General features: G+C 43.2%; 1 protein-coding gene across 5 annotated transcripts; it reads left to right on the top strand.

Moving 5' to 3' along the window:
* tbc1d2 (TBC1 domain family, member 2) lies at nt 1–14,952 on the top strand. Of its 5 annotated transcripts, none has more exons than XM_046406504.1 (17): nt 1–282; nt 2,180–3,428; nt 3,580–3,691; nt 7,092–7,212; nt 7,392–7,507; nt 8,084–8,334; nt 8,593–8,862; nt 8,965–9,087; nt 9,201–9,311; nt 9,426–9,598; nt 9,708–9,819; nt 10,271–10,468; nt 10,588–10,775; nt 10,961–11,081; nt 11,190–11,375; nt 11,927–12,048; nt 12,636–14,952. In XM_046406504.1, exons 2-17 carry the CDS (start codon nt 2,184–2,186, stop codon nt 12,835–12,837), a joined length of 3,651 nt encoding a protein of 1,216 aa, XP_046262460.1. In that variant the 5' UTR covers nt 1–282; nt 2,180–2,183; the 3' UTR covers nt 12,838–14,952. The 5 variants fall into 5 exon arrangements, with proteins under 5 accessions (XP_046262460.1, XP_046262459.1, XP_046262461.1 ...); XM_046406503.1 differs by having other exon boundaries at nt 1–324; XM_046406505.1 differs by lacking the exon at nt 1–282 and adding an exon at nt 371–638.
* The last annotated feature ends 243 nt before the right edge of the window (nt 14,953–15,195 follow it).

The raw sequence follows: 15,195 nt of genomic DNA, 5'->3' as shown, positions 1-15,195 counted from the left end.
TTCTCACATAAAAATCCGGAAGTCGGGTGTATGATTGCAGAGAATTGATGACTTCTTGAGGAGAAAGGAGTTTACCTGGCTGGAGGACAGATGAGGAAGAGAAAAGGCGAGAAACATAGAATTAAACAAGACACAAAGCAGAGAAGAAGAAGAAGACGAAGAAGAAATGAATAGAACAAGTGAAGAAAAAGTAAACGGCAGCAACGCCTGACGACTGACTTTGAGTTTATTTTCTTTTCTTCTGCTGCGGCTGCAAATCAAAGAGGATCCTGAGTCAACCAGGTGCGCTCATGCCACGCCCCTTCACGTTAACGCTTTGAACAGGTCAGGACACGGTGTGTGTGTGTGTGTGTGTGTGTGTACGTACGCGTACATTATTTCAACACTTCCTGGCATACTAACGCCGGCAGTGTTGACATAATGAAATCCACATGAGTATTTTAGAGTCCGATCATACCCAGACTCATCCGCCTTAAAAACGTCTTGAACTGGCATGTCAAGCTGCGTGCGCAACCGGGCGATCACATGTCAATAATGGACAAAGCGTCTAAAAATCTCTAGGGTTATAGCGTTTCTAGCCGCGCGTCTTTCTGGGATCAGATTTTGACAGCTGTTTTGTAGTCCTGAAAGCCGATCAGGTGAGGTTTTAGACAGACACACCTAGAACCTTATTCAGAAAGCAGGTTTCAACAAACTCTGACTTTAATCCTGAAGCCTGGGTTCACTAATCCTGACGTGGGGGACTCGGGAGCTGATTGGACAATACAGGTGGCAGCAGCTGAAGGTGAACTGATCCAACAGAGTTAAGTTTGCTTATGGACCTCTGATTGTAAAGTTACAGTGATTTGCATCTGAGAACAGCATGTTCTCAAAGACGTATTGGTAGGTTTTGGTAGTTAATACGCTGTGGTATGCGCCTTGTCGTGGGCTGCATGAATGAGGAAATAAAGCAGTTTTCAGACAGCTTCAGGCTCAGAGGGAAGGGAGGAGAGCAGCTTGTGTTATCACCACATTAACTGACCCATGGTTTGAGTCACCTCAGCCCGGAGCTGAAAGAGTTTTCATTAAACAAAACCCAAAGTCTGTGTTGTCAATGTTTTCATATCAAACATCTGAATATATGAGGTTAAAGAATGCACTGTGCTCTACTGCCTTGTCTTTCATTGATGTTAAATCAGGATCATTTTTAGCGGAATGTTATCTATAAATAAAGCAATAGATAAACTTTTTAAAACAAAAGGAGAAGGTGACTATCAATTTTCAGCCATGGGTCACACGCTATGTTGGTCCCTACAAACTCTATCAACAGGTGAGAGTGGTCTGTATGTAGCCTGAGTGGAAAAACACACCTCACACCTCCCTCTGCTGCTCTGAGCTCGTGGCTTTGAGCTGACAGTAAGATCTGACTCAGTGTGCCAACATTTCTATCAGATCTGTTCTCTGTTCACTGTGGTGTCTGGACAGTCAGAGGACAAGAGATGGCCATCCATTAATCTGTTACTTATTGTCTCCATTAATTGATCAGTTATTTTGTTTATGAAAAGTCAGAAAACAGAAGAAGACCCCTCGCGTTTTCTTTCATCAGCTGTCTTATTTTGTCTGACTGTCAGTGTGTTGGGGTCTTATACTTATATTTGAGGACCAGTTTGAGTTTCAGACCTTGAAAATGGGGACATTTTATTGTCACACATTAAAAAAATCTGTTTGAAGGTCCAGACTTTGGTTTTGAGGGTTCGGGTTAGAATCAGGTTTAGGCTCAGTTGAGGGTAATGGTTTCAGCTGCAACTGAAGCATAGGATGTCGGAAATACTTTTATGCATTGTCTTCACTTGTATAAACAAGTGTGGGGTAGTTACACTCCCCTGCATATGAGCTACTCCTGTCATTATGTCTCATTGGTTTGGAAATATTTTCCGTTGATGCATCAGTTTGTTTGTTGGTCTAACAAACAGATGAGGAAGAAGTCAGGTCCTCCACTGGAGTAAAACCATTTAATTGTTTATTTACAAGACAGAAATCCTGCATTTATTTATGTCATGATGTCCTCAGGGTTACACTTTCTTAAATGTATTTGTGTTTTCAGTTTTTCAGCTGAAACATCTCAGTTTCCTCACAAACATTATTAAAGTTTCTTTCTTCCCGTCATCTTCCGTGCCTCTCTTTTCTTTTCTTTTTTTAGGAGGATGGATGGAAATGGCTCAGCAGGAAATCCCAATGCTGCCACGTCTGTGTCACTTCCTGCCCACACTAATGAGGAGACGGTTCAACTACCTGATTGGATCTCAGCTTCTAAGGAGGATGACGGGCTGAACAGAGAGTTAGTCAGTTTGCTGCAGTCCCAGAAAGTCCAGAGTCCTGCAGAGACCCAACAGACTGCAGAGGAACCAGACCAGCTGGGTCTGACCAAACACAATAACCACAAGGATTCTCCAACAGAAGAACAGAAACCAGGGGATTCTACAACCAAATCATATCAGCTAAAATCAAATCATCTTCCCACACAGGATCAAAAACTGAGAGATTCACCTCCAACAGAGAAACAGAAAATCGAAGATTGTTCTCACACAGATCAAACAAAACCAGCTAAGCCAGATCAAGATAATCCAGATCCTCATCCTGCAGAGCAACAAAAGCTGGAAGATTCATCTATGACAGATAAAAAGGGAAGAAAAGATTCTCAACCAAAACCAGATCAACTTTCTCCAACCAAACCAGATTCTCTTCATACAGATCAAAAGAAACCAGGAGATCCTCTGTCGACAAAACATGAACAAAACCCATGCACTGCTCAGGAGCACCAAACCCACGAAGATCTTTGTTTTACAAACCAGAAAACCGAAGAGCCTGCTCCTCTTCCTCCCTTAAAGGATTTAACTTCAACCTTTGAAGAACAGAACCAGAGGGATCTCAAGCCCCACCTTTCTGAGTCTAAAGACCAGCAGCACCCCCAGGATCCACCTTCAGAGAACCTCACTGTAATCACACCTGAGAGGCATCAAGCCCCTCCTCCTCCTCATCTGAATAGCCAGCAGGCTCATCCTCCCGTTGCTGACCAGAAGAACTTGTCTTCAACACAGGTTCTGCCTGTCCACCCTACTGAAGCATCAACCCTGGCTCTGCCGTTCCAGGATGCACCCCTTCCCATTGAGAAGTTTTGTGACCAGATGCAGCCCTTCCCTCAAGTTTCTTCTTCAGGTGAACCCAAACTATGTGGCTTCCTCCTGAAGCAGGGAGGCCCCCTGAAGGCCTGGAAGCTGCGCTGGTTCACCTACGAGGACAAGAAGAACCAGTTGTTTTATTACCGCACGCCACAGGATGTGACACCACTGGGACGGGTGGAGCTCTGCAGCGCCTCCTTCACCTACCCACTGAAGGCTGAGAAGGGCACCTTCCACATCAAGACACCTGAACGCACCTTCATACTGAAGGTAGGTGGCCATGTAGTCATTTAAGAGACGGCCTCATTCATCTTGTGGAGACTGTACATTTTCACTACGTTTAAACAGAAACTTGGCTTGTGTAGACTCCATAGCCTACCTGTTTAAAATAAATCTGACTACAAACCTACACCTCCCCTAGGCTGTGTCCCAGGAGGTCATGCTCTATTGGCTGCAGCAGCTTCAGGTGAAACGTTGGCAACACAGACAGATGTCTACCTGTACAACCCTGACAAAGTGCAACAACTCTCAAGGTGAGAATAAAGTCAAACATCTGAGGTCATCAGTATAAATAAATAGGTTTTGACTGGTCACCACAAACAGCCTGTTTTCATAGTTTATATATAACTGGTCTGGTCTGGTCTAATTGGCCTGATGATGGTTTAACTGGTCTTAAGTGGTTACTTGGTAAGTTCAATATATATTTGTGGTCCGGTCTTTTCCTCTAAAAGTAGTTTGAGACTTATCCAGCTGTGACATTGTTTTGCATTTTTCCTGGTTGCATTCAGGAAGTGAGCACACCCCCTCCCCCCTTTCTCCTCCTTCTCCTCCTCCTCTTGAGCCAAGGGAGCGGCTCAGGGTGACACAAGTATTATTCACTTTTCATTGTAGAAAAAACTGCTAACTGTCCAAATCCTTCTAGAGAGTCACAGATGCTCTCCAACAGGATAAATGTCAAACTGTTTCCAAACTTCAGAATGTCTTGTTCTAAAAACAGCTGTTGGAAAATATAAGAGAGGTGTATTAGGATATATACGGTATCTCACTCAACTCTAATGTCTCTGATTAGTCCACAGAGTTTGGTGAATGTAAATCCCAGCAGATCTCAAACCTGTGAGAGTGTGCAGGAACTTAAATGCATAATAATACATCATAATTCATATGTTTTGATGAACACAGTGATTTAAAATTTACAGCACTGAAATGTCATCCCTGAGACCCAGAGCCCCTGAGGCTCATTAACTGAATCACTTTTATGCATTAGTGCAGGAAGCAAGATGAGTTTGTAGACTGATCTTCTTCCTTCCAGGCAACAACATTTATTTAGTTCAAGTAAACCTGCAGAGAGAGAAAATCCTGTTTTGGTGACCTGTTGGAAATGTGCTCTGTTAGACAGAAAAGTAACAGTGGATGGAATCTAACCACCCATTTAAACAGCTGTTTTAAGTTTAAAACATCGTTACCTAACTAATTAACGGACAGGAACAAACCTTCGCCTGCTGTAGCATGTGTGTGCGATAATCAGTTTTAACAACGGAAAGAAAGCAAAGCTGCTGTTTGAATGAATCAGCAGCAGATTAAAAATAAAAGGCTTAATAGGCTTTCAGATGTCAGGTGATCTGGATTTCAGACGGCAGGAAGGTTTCACAACAAACCAGCTGATGTATCAGTATTAAAATGGCGTCGGCCTTCAGACTCACTGGTGAAACTGGTGACGGAGGACAGCTTTTATCGCTGCTGTCTTTTCTCTGGAGGAGACGGAGAACCACAGGAAGTGATCAAATGTTGGACTGCTCCTTTTAATGTGTGCAACTGTGTTTAATGAGGAGCGGGGCAGCAACATGTGGTGCATTACTGGCTTATCAGGCATCAGTTCTGCCAGGCTGCAGTGATATCATTGGTAAAATCGTCATAACAACAGCAAGCAACATTGCCACAAATACCCACTCAGGGCAGAACCAGTAAAAACTTGCTTCAGGTTCATTCACTTTTCAATGATAGTTGTTGTTGTTGAAAAAAATCGATGGTTCGGCATAGTTTTTTGTTAATATGACAAATGAAGACACCCTGACAGTTTCTACATTCTCTATAGTTTTCTCTGGGACAACATTCAGCAGTCTGAGTTCTGTACAGCAGCTGAAGCAGCTCACCTCGTTTTCAGGTATTCTGCTCATGTCCTGACTCGTTTGACAGCTTCACGTTTCACAGTTTACAGCAGACTGAAGAGTTCTCCAACAAGAATCCAAACCAATTACCCTAACTTTTTTATTTCTGTAGAAAAATAACACTGCAGAGTTCATTGCAAACTATGTCATCAGAATCAGAATCAGAATTAGAATTGCCATGTAAGTGAAGAGGTTTCACATTACCAGGAATTTGCCTTTGTGATTTGTGCATACATAAAATGTTGGGTTCTCTATGTTGCCATGCAATTAAAGAGTTTGGTCTACCCCTGCTCTAATAGGAAAGTGTCGTGAGATAACTTGAATTGGCGCTATATAAATAAAATGAATTGAATTGAATTAAAGCATAAAATGAGTAACATATAATAATATAAAAGTAAGAAGCATGTATGAGGTAAATAAATAAAAGAAAGTAACACAAAATAGACCCTGATATGAACTCAGCAGTAAAACCACATATGGTTCTGTGAGGTAGTACAAGTGTGGAAACTAGTGCAAGTAAGTAAAGTAAACAGTGCAAATAGTCAGCAGGTGGATCATGGCAGGAGCACAGAACAGTGACTGTACTCCAGAACAGTATGATAATTAATTAGTGTTCAGCAGTCCAACAGCAGAGAGGAAGAAGCTGTTCTTGTGGCGTGAGGTTTTGGTCTGAATGGGCCGTAACCTCCTGCCTGAAGGGAGTTTCACAAAGAGTCCATGTCCAGAATGAGAAGGGTCAGCTGTGATCCGACCTGCACGCCTCAGAGTCCTGGAGGTGTACAGGTCTCTGAGAGATGGAAGGCTGCAGCCGATCACCTTCTCAGCAGAACTGATGAGGTGAGGATGGATTCGATGGCCGTGTAGAACTGAACCATCGTCTTGACTGGCACCTCGAGTTTCCTCAGCTGCCGCAGGAAGAACATCCTCTGTTGAGCCCTTTTGATGAGGGAGCTGATGGTCAGATCCCACTTGAGGTCCTGGGTGATGGTGGTACCCAGGAGGTGGAAGGAGTCCACCATGGAGATGGGGGTGTCTGTCAGGGTGAGGGGGAGCGATGGAGCTGGTACTTTCCGAAAGTCTACGATCATCTCCACTGTCTTCTGTACGTTCAGCTCCAGGTTGTTGTTGCCGCGCCAGGACACCAGATGGTCCACCTCCCTCCTGTAGGCGGACTCATCCCCGTCCGAGATGAGTTCGATGAGGGTGGTGTCGTCTGCAAACTTAATCAACCTGGCAGACTGGTGGCCCGAGGTGCAACAGTTAGTGTAGAGGGAGAAGAGCAGAGGGGGACATTCTTCCCCAGCCTCACATGCTGTTTCCTGTCTGTCAGGAAGTCAGTGATCCACCGGCAGATGGGGTCAGACATGTTCAGCAGGGACAGCTTGTCCTGGAGGAGACCTGATGATTTATCTGTTCAGACTGTCCAGCACCTATTTCTTAGCATCAATTTAGACCTTATATGTTTGTGCACACATGCTTTCTGAACATATACACAGTTGCTCTGCAGATGATTATTAATGTGATCACAAAAAGTCTTCTGTAGGTGTCCTCTTTAACTTCATTTGACTTTTTCCCTCTTATTTAAATGTATTTGTTCATTTAATTATTTTATTTTTGGTCAGTATCTTCACTTTGAATTACTGAAAATTAAAAAATGAACCTAAATGACCTGTTATTCACACAAAAGTGCTGACAAGAACAGACTCAACAGAGTCTGTTCTTGTCAGTTTCTTTCTTTTGAACTGAATTCTGCTTTCTGTTTCTGCAGATGACTTCCTGCCGCTGTTGAAGAGCCCTCCAGGTCTGGTGGGGGAGGAAGCGGCCAATTTACAGTTGCAGCGAACGCCGCTCGCCAATGTGTCGATCAAGCATCCGCTCATCGAGATTCAGTGTGTGAAGAGTTTGAAGAAGTCTGGCATTGTTGTTGTTGTGTTCAGTGTTTCTGTTAAATGTTAGCTGTGTTGAGAGTAAAGACAAAGATTCTTCTGTCATTCTGATTTAAGAGCAGTGAGCCCACATTTCCCATGAGCCTCAGTGTTTCACCTTGCTGTCTTTTATGTGCGTACAGAAACTCAGTCTACAGTCTTCGTAAGAGGTCGTCTCAGGAGTATAGTCAGAGTGTGTTTCATGTAGAAGCTCCACTGTGGATTCCCTCAAACTCCGCAGACACCAACAACATGACGGGTACGTTCACTCATAAAACACTACAGTCATAGCAGTATATACATCAGTCAGCCACCACATCAACCCCACTGACAGGTGAAGTGAATAAAATGAATCGTATGTTTACAATGCAATGTTCTGCGGGGACACCTTAGGTCCTTGCAATCATCTGGATGTTCTTTGACACACACTACCCACCTAAGCACTGCAGATCAAATACACCCACACCATGGCGACGGCTCTTCCCATCTTCCCATCAGCAGCAGCCTCCCAGCAGCTGGGCAACACACCCCATCACAAAAGCAGCTCAGGAACTTCTTGGGATCTGGGGAGTCTGCAGGCTGTTTTAATGTTGTGGCTGATCAGTGTGTACATGTTTTAAACAAAGTAGTTCATACAGTGTGTCATCCAACCCGTTAGATCCAAACTTGTGACTTTTTCAGATTTATCTGTCTTGACTTTTTTGACTTTGAAATATCAGTTTTGCTTGAAATCACTTTTATTGTCCCATTTTGTTTTATACATTTATTGGATGTTAGCTTCACTGTACAGTCATACTTTAACCCCTCCTGTCCTGTCCCGCTTCATTCCCTCCAGCACTCAGGACTCCCACTGAACCTCCGACCCCATCCACTCCCATCTTATTGGCTGAGCCATCAGGTCAGGTGTCTCCGGCGGATGGCAGAGAGTCGCCTTCGCTGTTTGACAGCTGGAGCAGGAAGACAAAGAATCGCAGCTCGCCCAGCATGCCGGTCTTCCGCCGAGACACTTTGTCCTCGTCTTCAGAAAGGACGTCTCGCCTCCAGCAGGAGAAACAGATGCTGATGGAAGAGGTCAAAGCTCAGAAGGTGATCAATCACTCATCTATCAGATAAATAAGTTTGTTGACCATGGTAAGTGCTCTTGTCGTGGTTTTAATTCACATGCAGACTGAACGTAAAAATACATTAACATATTAAAAAGTCTGCGAATACACACAGTGAAGTTTTTTTTAATTCACAAGCTAATGGAATGCATGTCAACAAGCTAGCACTCTGACAGAAAGCATTCAGAAAATTATGATTTTTATATCACTATGATCATAATATAAACTGTGTCATGTCCAGGAGCTGGTGTGGATCCTTCACAAAGCCTTGGAAGCTTCTCAACTGGAGAAGCGAACCTGTACAGAGTTTCTGGCGGCGACGGGCGAGCAAGAACGCCTGGAGCTGCTGCGGCACCGCGAGCGGCAGGCAGCTGACCTGCGAAGCCGATTGGAGGAGATGAAGATGGAGGTGGAGGCCTTGAGGAGGAGTCTGGCTCAGAGAGATGCACAGTTGGCTGAACTGCAGGAGGACGTTAGGAAATTGGTGGAGAAGAACAGCGCCAAGCAGGCGGTGAGGTCACACCTGAGGATGGACAACAGTTTATTGTCCAACTGGGGAAGGTTTCTTTGCTAATGTGCACAGAAATAACTCCCTCGTGTTGTTTCCTGTCAGGTCATCATAAAGCTGTCTGATCAGATGACTGCTTTTATGTCCAATCCATCTGTCCTGTCCTCCAGCTGTGATTTGGACTCTCAGACCCTCGGAGAGCTACAGCAGGAGATCGGGAACCTCAAGGTGAACTGAAGCTGAAACTGTCTGACCTACAGGACTGTGCAAACGGAAAATATTCATGACAAACATTAGTGCTGTCTACCAAGAAATGATACGTTTGTGTGTCTGGTCTGCAGGACGATATCGAGGCATATAAGACTCAGAACAAGTTTCTGAACTCCGAGATCTACCAGCTGACCAAACTGTGGAGGAACAGCTCTGAGCAGGAGAAGAGTCTGATGGTGAAGGTGGGGCAAATTTTCGTTAGTTTAAATCCTCCACTTCTCCTTCTGTGACGAGGAGAGCTGGTTCCTTGGACACTCTGCTTCATCTGCTCTTTCCTGTTCCCTGATTGGCTGCAGTGTGCCTACCTGGAGGCCACTAACTGTCAGGTGGAGAGCCGTTACCTGGGTGTCCTGAGGCAGCTGCACGACATCAAATCTTTGGATCCTGTCCAGCGGAGGGCCGTCCAGAGGATGATTGCGGACGCTTTGAAAGGAGAGCTGAAGAGTGTCGTCAAGCTCAATGTGGCCAGGTAACCGTCACTGTCTCACCACCAGGGTGGACACAGTGACAGGAACAGCTGGTTCACTGATTGTGGAAGATGTTAAACAGTGAGGTGAGCTGCTGTGTTGTGTCCTCAGTGATCACGATGAATACGGCTTTAAAATCATCCCAGACTATGAGGTAGAGGACATGAAGCTGCTGGCAAAGATTCAGGCGCTGGAGATTCGCTCACACAACCTGCTGCACCAGGTTTGAATCCTCCACTGTCGACACATTATCATATTATCTTACTAAAATCTCTCTGACAGTCTCCTCAGACTGTCATGCTGATGAACTCCACATGGGACAAAAGATGAGATGATAGAAATGTTGACCAGTTAATTAAGTGTGGTCCCAGCAATGAACTTTATTGTGCCCTGGGTTTTGCTTCTCACACCACACACAGACTGCCCAAAGCTTTTATAGGCAGATGTTCATTTCAAAAAACAATGTTCATCCGTGATGATATCCTCACAGTCACATAGTATTATTAATATCACACTAAGATGTTTCTATGGCAGCTGTTTCTCCCCTGAAACACGTCAGTGATCAAAGTGTCCTTGATGAGGATTGGCCTCCACTGATTTCAGGGTCGCAGAATGGAGCGATGACAGGAGGAAGCAGGATCTAAGTTCATTCTGTTTGTGTTTTTTCCCTGCAGGAGGGTGTAGAGCACCCCCTGCTGAATCGCTGGGCTCAGTATCTTGCTGGCAGGTCAGATGACAACTTTTCCTCACCGGAGCTCAAAAGCCTGCTGCGAATCGGCATCCCTCAGGAGTACCGACAGCGGGTGTGGCGCTGGATGGTCCGAGCCAGAACCAGGACAATCAGAGAGCATCACCCACAGCGCTACCAGCAGGTGGGGAGGGAGTATGCTAGGAACACCTGATCCAGACCTGTCTACAATCCTCTGTCAAACCTGGATGCAGGTTTCTTAAATTTGGGTTGTTGAGTAATCCGGCTGCTGTGTTTTTCCAGCTGTGTGAGAAGAGTCGGACATCTCCTCATTCAGCCTCCAGACAGATCGAGCTGGACCTCCACCGCACCCTGACAACCAATCAGCACTTCTCCTCACCCTCTAGCCCCGCCCTTCAGCAGCTCCGCCGAATCCTGTTGGCCTTCTCCTGGCAGAACCCTGCAGTTGGCTACTGCCAGGGACTCAACAGGTAGTCACACAAACACATTTGTTTTCAGTCCTGAACTTTAAGTACCAACTCAGAGATCAGAGAAACTGTTCTCTTTCCATCAATGTCCCCATTTTGTTGCTCAGCCATTAATCTGATGCACACCATGTGTTTGGTTATGTAAAAAACAGTGTCTCGTGACATGTGACACTATTTATGTCTCTCAGGCTTGCGGCCATCTCTCTGCTGGTCCTTCAAAATGAAGAAGATGCCTTCTGGTGTCTGGTGGCCGTGGTGGAAACCATCATGCCTCAGGACTACTACACCAAAAACCTGGTGGCCTCTCAGGTCAGGAAACACACTCACCTAATCCCTGATCGGCTAGGGAACTGTTAACAGTTTTCTGACAGAGCTGAGATCAGTGAACTGATCAGTGTTATTGATCTGTGTATGCAGGCGGACCAGCGAGTGCTGAAGGACTTCTTGGCAGAGAAGCTTCCCCGTCTGGCGGCTCACTTTGAGGATCACAGCATCGATGTGTCTCTCATTACCTTCAACTGGTTCCTGGTGGTTTTTGTGGAGAGCCTGCCCAGCGACATCCTGCTGCCGCTGTGGGACGCCTTCCTGTACGAGGGCACCAAGGTACCAAACACACCACGACTGTGAGACGGAGATGGAAACACTCAGGCATAAACATGTGCACCACAACTGTAGATAATCTGCTGTCTGTAAAAACCCTGCAGACACAATTAATCAGGCTTTGGAGGTTTGTTTCAAGTCCTAATAGTTATTGCTTTACACATAATTTCACTGAATAAAGCTGAAACACGTGAAACCGCTCATAACTGTGTAAACAAAGCACAGATGGTTAGGTTGTAGTACATTAAAGGAAGGACAGCTGTGTTATTAATACGGGCTCAGTGGTGAATGAAAAATTAAGATTCTTTCGATACTGCACTGTAAAATTAAATTTACATTTTTAAATACATTTCTAAAACAGTGGTTTTACCATCTTTTATATCTAGTTTATTATATCTAGTTAATTTTCTGATGTTTTCATCAGTTTCTTGAAACAGTATTTGAAAGTAAATGAGTCTATATATTAAAATACATTGAAAAAGTAGAATCAATAAAAAAGATTTTTATCATAACCTGATGAACTGAGAAATGACTTGTGTGGTTTTGTGTTGCAGGTGACCTTTAGGTACGCTCTGGCTCTCTTCAAATACAAAGAGGACGACATCCTGAAGATCCACAACAGCGTGGAGATCTACCAGTATCTGCGTTTCTTCACCAAGACCATCTCTGATGGCAGGTAATTAAAGACTCGCCTGTTCTGACCTCAAGACATCACGATGCTCTGTCTTTTTATCATGTGGCTTTTCTAAAGTTTTGTTGTTGTGTGTTGGAACGTGTGTCCTCTGTCTGTGTTGCATCGCTGCCACCTGCTGGCCACACTCGGTTTGTGCACAAAGATGCTAAATCTGATAGATCTGCTCACTCTGGAGTGACTAAATAAAGTTTAATCAAATCGATAGTTATTTATAGTTGAAGTTAGTTATTGTAGTTGTAGCTGCTGATTTTGACAGTTGGAGCTGCAGCAGTGACACACATCTCATCACAACACAACACAATCTACTCCGAGGTTTCTGCCTTCTAAAAGGCAGTTTTTCCTCGCCACTGTCGCCAAGTGGTTGCTCAAGGGGGAATGTTGGGCTCTCTCTATTTACAGTTTAATTAAAGAGTTTGGTCTAGACCTGCTCAAATTGGAAAGTGTCATGAGATAACTTTTGTTGTGAATCGGCGCTATATAAATAAACTGAATTGAATTGAATTGAATCACAGACAGATGTTTCCCATCAGGTGGTTGAATCTGTTAAATGTTGTTGTTTGGCCCTGCAGGAAGCTGACCAACATCGCCTTCAGTGACATGAACCCTTTCCGCCGCCGCCTGCTGAGGAACCGGCGAGCTCTTCACCTGGATCGCCTGCAGGGTGAGCTACGAGAGCTGGAGGAACAGCAGAAGGCCTTCGTCACAGAGAGCGCAGAACGTAAAGATAAAGAGCTCGACACCATGGTCAGCGAGGATGACGAGGAACTCTGATGACTGCAAAGAGTTTATTTTCAGAAACTTTTTAGCTGCTGACACTCAACACATGGTTGCTTCTTACCACAAAACTAAAGCTGTTGCACCAACTGAACTTCAGTTTAATCCTAAACTCGAGTGTAAAGACAACACTAAACAGTTACTTTGACACTGAACTCATCACACTATAGTATAACTAAGGCTACGTTTCTATGTTCTTACGAAGGCCCTTTGGGTTCAACTGATGAGAAACAATGTTCACATGTAAATCTGTTCTTGGTTACTCATTTTAATTCAGAGCTATTTATTTTGACCATTGTAACCAAATATTATAACATTCATACTGATTCCACTATAATATGTCTGCATATTCCAGTCTGTCACATAATAATAATCACATCCAGAATTAGAATGAGAAAATAAAAAATAATAGCAAAAATTAGGTCTTATAACAAATAGTAATATGCAGACATGGGCAAGGTCTGTATCACAGATTTGTCAGCAGTTTTCTTAGCAGACCCCAGGGGCCACTGTGCAAATAAGAAAAAATTCAGATGAGAATTTGGACTTTGGATTTCAGTTACATTAGGTCACATATCTGTCTCTGTTGGTCAAAAACCTGAATCCCTCTTTGTTTTCTGGGCTGCGGGAAATCAGGGTCCACCCTCCTCCAGTCCAGAAAGAGGTGCTGATGCACCTGAAACTGTGCAAAGGACTGGCAAAAGACCAGAAGAACATCTTTAGCCATTTGCTATGCTAGCTAGCAAGTATTCACAACAACAATATTACACTGAAAATAAGCAGCGTAACTCAACACTAAACTAAATCTTTAAACTGACTGTGAACTCACACACAAAACGCTGCAGGTATGAAACTGTCTAAAACGTTTGTAAGCATAAATGTCTCACGGGTTTGATACCTGAAGACACTGAACTGTGTCAGCCTGCGCGGACGAAAACATTGATAATAATGGAAAGATAAACCTCTACTACTGCCATCTATATAAATAGTGTTGCAGTGTCATGTAGTCTTCATGCTTTACTTTTTGATTGTGATGTTATGACTGTGGCTTGATGTCGTTTTGTTTGTTACTTTTGGGGTAAAGTCAAATGACTTGCTAGCTTAAAAGTGGCCTGTGTTTAACAGAAAGCCACAGAGGAGTCAGACTGAAGCAAATTTTCACCCGGTGTTGTCAGTGCAAATTTCACTTTTTGACTGTTTCTGCAGTCCATATTTAGCCAATTTTATTTGTGTTTAGTTCAGCATCTAAAGCTAAAAAACACAGTTTTGTTGTGTTTTGTCTGCTTTTTAGCTCTAAGTTGTGGCAAACATTGTCACAGTCTTGTCACAGATTTATTTTTAAATACAGTCATCTTCTGGTATCATATATGAAACCAAAAATTTTCCAAAAAAAATAAATGGAACAGGCAAAATAATCTACAAACTGCTCTGTCCAGTTTTAACCACGCAGCAGGAATCTGTTGTGCCCATTTAGTGGACTGTGTTCTGCAGGGCCGTCAAGATGGTTCTGACTTTGGGTTTACAACTATTCCAAACCAAATTATTAAACATTTTGACTTGACTAATATCTGTATTAACTACATTCATACAATTCTTAAATGAGATACAATGATTTTGTAAAATAATATATTAATTTTTATTAATATATTAATTAATTAATTAATTAATATTTCACAACAAGAGAGAAGAAGAGAGAGAAAAAATAATAATAATAGATCAGTTCACTGAAGAATAGAACCATATTTTATTTAGGGCTAAACCATTACAGTTTTTCCACAGTTGTTTTTGAATCCTCCTGTTCTTTTCTCAGAATTCTAAACACAAAACTTTATGCTCAAACTACATTCACAAAACCTCTGATTCTTTTTGCAAAATCATACCATCACCTCAAAATAGTTTTACATGTGCTCAAAACTGAACAATGTTGTCAGATCTTGCACAAATCGGACAAAATAGAAAAAGTGCTGAGCAGTCATTAGACACTACACCAAAAAAAATGAAAACACAGTGGTCAAGGCATTTTGTTTATGGAGAAATGTTTATTGGTCACAATAAAGTATAACATATGCATTTTGTATCTCCAAAAATAAAGACAAAAAAGATTTCAAAGCTTTTACTCTGCATTCAAACTATAGTATAATAGGTACTGTGGAAAAATTTACAAATACAAATGAAAGTGTACAGCCTATAATGTACTGGTTAAAGGTAAAAAAAAAAAAAAAAAGGTTCTAAAAAAGAACAAACAAACCAAGAAAAACCAAATAACGATCACTGAGCTTCATTGAGCATCATCCTGTCTTTGGGCCGGGTCAGGCCACAGCACTTCATCCACATCCCTTGCCAGGCAACGGGAGG

The sequence above is a fragment of the Scatophagus argus genome, chromosome 12 (genome assembly GCF_020382885.2).
Source record: "Scatophagus argus isolate fScaArg1 chromosome 12, fScaArg1.pri, whole genome shotgun sequence".
NCBI classification, from domain to species: domain Eukaryota; kingdom Metazoa; phylum Chordata; class Actinopteri; family Scatophagidae; genus Scatophagus; species Scatophagus argus.
The sequence above is the reverse complement of the archived record's forward strand: the minus strand, read 5'-3'. Positions and strand labels throughout refer to the sequence as shown.

Bases quoted from the DNA above. Each gene is read 5' to 3' on its own strand.
- tbc1d2 (XM_046406504.1), top strand. From the start codon at position 2,184: ATGGATGGAAATGGCTCAGCAGGAAATCCCAATGCTGCCACGTCTGTG. The intron at 3,429-3,579 runs GTAGGTGGCCAT...CACCTCCCCTAG, and splicing joins AACGCACCTTCATACTGAAG to GCTGTGTCCCAGGAGGTCAT. The intron at 9,312-9,425 runs GTGGGGCAAATT...GATTGGCTGCAG, and splicing joins AGAAGAGTCTGATGGTGAAG to TGTGCCTACCTGGAGGCCAC.